The 1,634-nt window shown below is 40.5% G+C and overlaps 1 protein-coding gene across 1 annotated transcript; it reads left to right on the top strand.

Moving 5' to 3' along the window:
• Positions 1-464: 464 nt before the first annotated feature.
• Positions 465-1,191, top strand: LOC139855023 (uncharacterized). The gene is made up of 2 exons (XM_071844285.1): positions 465-550; positions 603-1,191. Exons 1-2 carry the CDS (start codon positions 465-467, stop codon positions 1,189-1,191), a joined length of 675 nt encoding a protein of 224 aa, XP_071700386.1.
• The last annotated feature ends 443 nt before the right edge of the window (positions 1,192-1,634 follow it).

Genomic DNA, 1,634 nt, shown 5'->3' with positions numbered 1-1,634 from the left:
TCATTGAAAAACTGGAGGGTCTGAGACGACGCTTCTTTTGGGGTGGGTCCTCCGAGGTCTCAAAAATGGTATGGATTAAATGAGATTCATGTCTATTGCCTCATGAGTTTGGTGGGTTGGATATTGTCCCTCTTGCATTTAAAAATCGGGCTTTGCTTTCTAAATGGTAGGGGCGTTTTTATAATGAAAATGACTCGCTTTGGGTGTCAATTATAAAAACTATTAATGGTGAAGATGGGGGTCTAATTTCGTTATTTTCTCCCCCTTCTTCTCGAGCCTCTTTCACTTGGGCGGGTATTCTTAAAGTGGGTAAAAATATTTTTATTGATAACTCTGCTTTAGCACATTCGTTTAAAAAAGGATTTCTGATGTAACTAGCACTCGGTTTTGGGGCGATTATTGGGTTGGGGATTGTTTACTAAAAGATAAATTTAATAGACTTTTTCGACTTGATTCCAATAAAGATGCCACCGTCCTTGACCGCGTCCGTTGGGAGGGCTCTAATATTCATACCTCTTGGTGTTGGTCCCGCGATATCTCGGGGAGATTGGTCAAGACCTCACCAACCTTACTAACCTTTTATCGAGTTTTGTTTCATGTAGCTCAGGTCGTGAAGAATGGTCATGGTCTTGGAGCAAGGATGGGTCGTTTTCGGTTAAGAAGCTCACGGATCTCTTAGTTCGTGCCAATCTACCCAACACTTCCTCGTGTATTAAGACGCTTCGCAACTACCTTGTCCCGCTTAAAGTCGAATTGTTTATTTGGCGTACTCGTCACAAATGGTTACCTACGAGAGTCGAACTTGATAAGCGTGGGATGGATTTGGGTACGGTTCGATGCCCGGTTTGTGACAACGGGCTTGAATCGGTGGATCACTCCATCATTTTATGTAGTTTTGCTTTCGACGTTTGGAGTAGGGTTTTCGATTGGTGGAATCTTGGTCCTTTTTCAAACATGAGTATAAATGAAGCTTTTCTCGTTAACGGTCACACGTTTACTACCGATGTTGGTAAACAATTGTGGCAAGCTACCGAATGGGTTACAGGATATCCGATTTGGAAGAATAGAAACGCTTTCACATTCACTAAAGCTAAATCGGCTAGCACTTTGATCTTTAAAGACATCCAACTTAAAAGTTTTGAATGGTTCTCTAATAGGATAAAAGGCATCAAAATCGAATGGGATGTATAGTTAGCAAATCCACGTGCTTACGATTCGCTAGCTCTTTCATCAAAGAGATCCGGGATTGGTTAATATGTTGTACTCCACGCAGGTTTTTTGCCCCACTCCTGGAGTAGTCGTTTTGGTCGAGAGAATTTGGGATGGTTCGGGGTGCTTTGTCTTTGAATTGCCAACATTGTGCCCCGTTCCCATTCCAGCTTGTTAAGTTAATTCTTTTCAAGTTCAATCTCGCCCTTAATGATAATGAACGGACTAAGGCGTTTTCCTGCCATCTGTGGAGTCTTTTCATCTCGGTCTCTATAAGTTTTCTCGTTTTTGGTTCTATAGATGTAGGTGCTTTTATGTAATTGGAACTCCTTGTAAATGTTTCGTTTTCATATATATATAATATATATAATATATAATATATACTATTTTGCCGTTAAAAAAAACACACACACACATGTATTTAT

The sequence above is a fragment of the Rutidosis leptorrhynchoides genome, chromosome 6 (genome assembly GCF_046630445.1).
Source record: "Rutidosis leptorrhynchoides isolate AG116_Rl617_1_P2 chromosome 6, CSIRO_AGI_Rlap_v1, whole genome shotgun sequence".
Classification (NCBI taxonomy): Eukaryota; Viridiplantae; Streptophyta; class Magnoliopsida; order Asterales; family Asteraceae; genus Rutidosis; species Rutidosis leptorrhynchoides.
This window is presented reverse-complemented; position numbering and strand designations above follow the sequence as displayed.

Coding starts and splice junctions, on each gene's coding strand:
- LOC139855023 (XM_071844285.1), top strand. CDS start 465: ATGCCACCGTCCTTGACCGCGTCCGTTGGGAGGGCTCTAATATTCATA. Junction 551..602: donor GCGATATCTCGGGGAGATTG/GTCAAGACCTCA, acceptor TGTTTCATGTAG/CTCAGGTCGTGAAGAATGGT.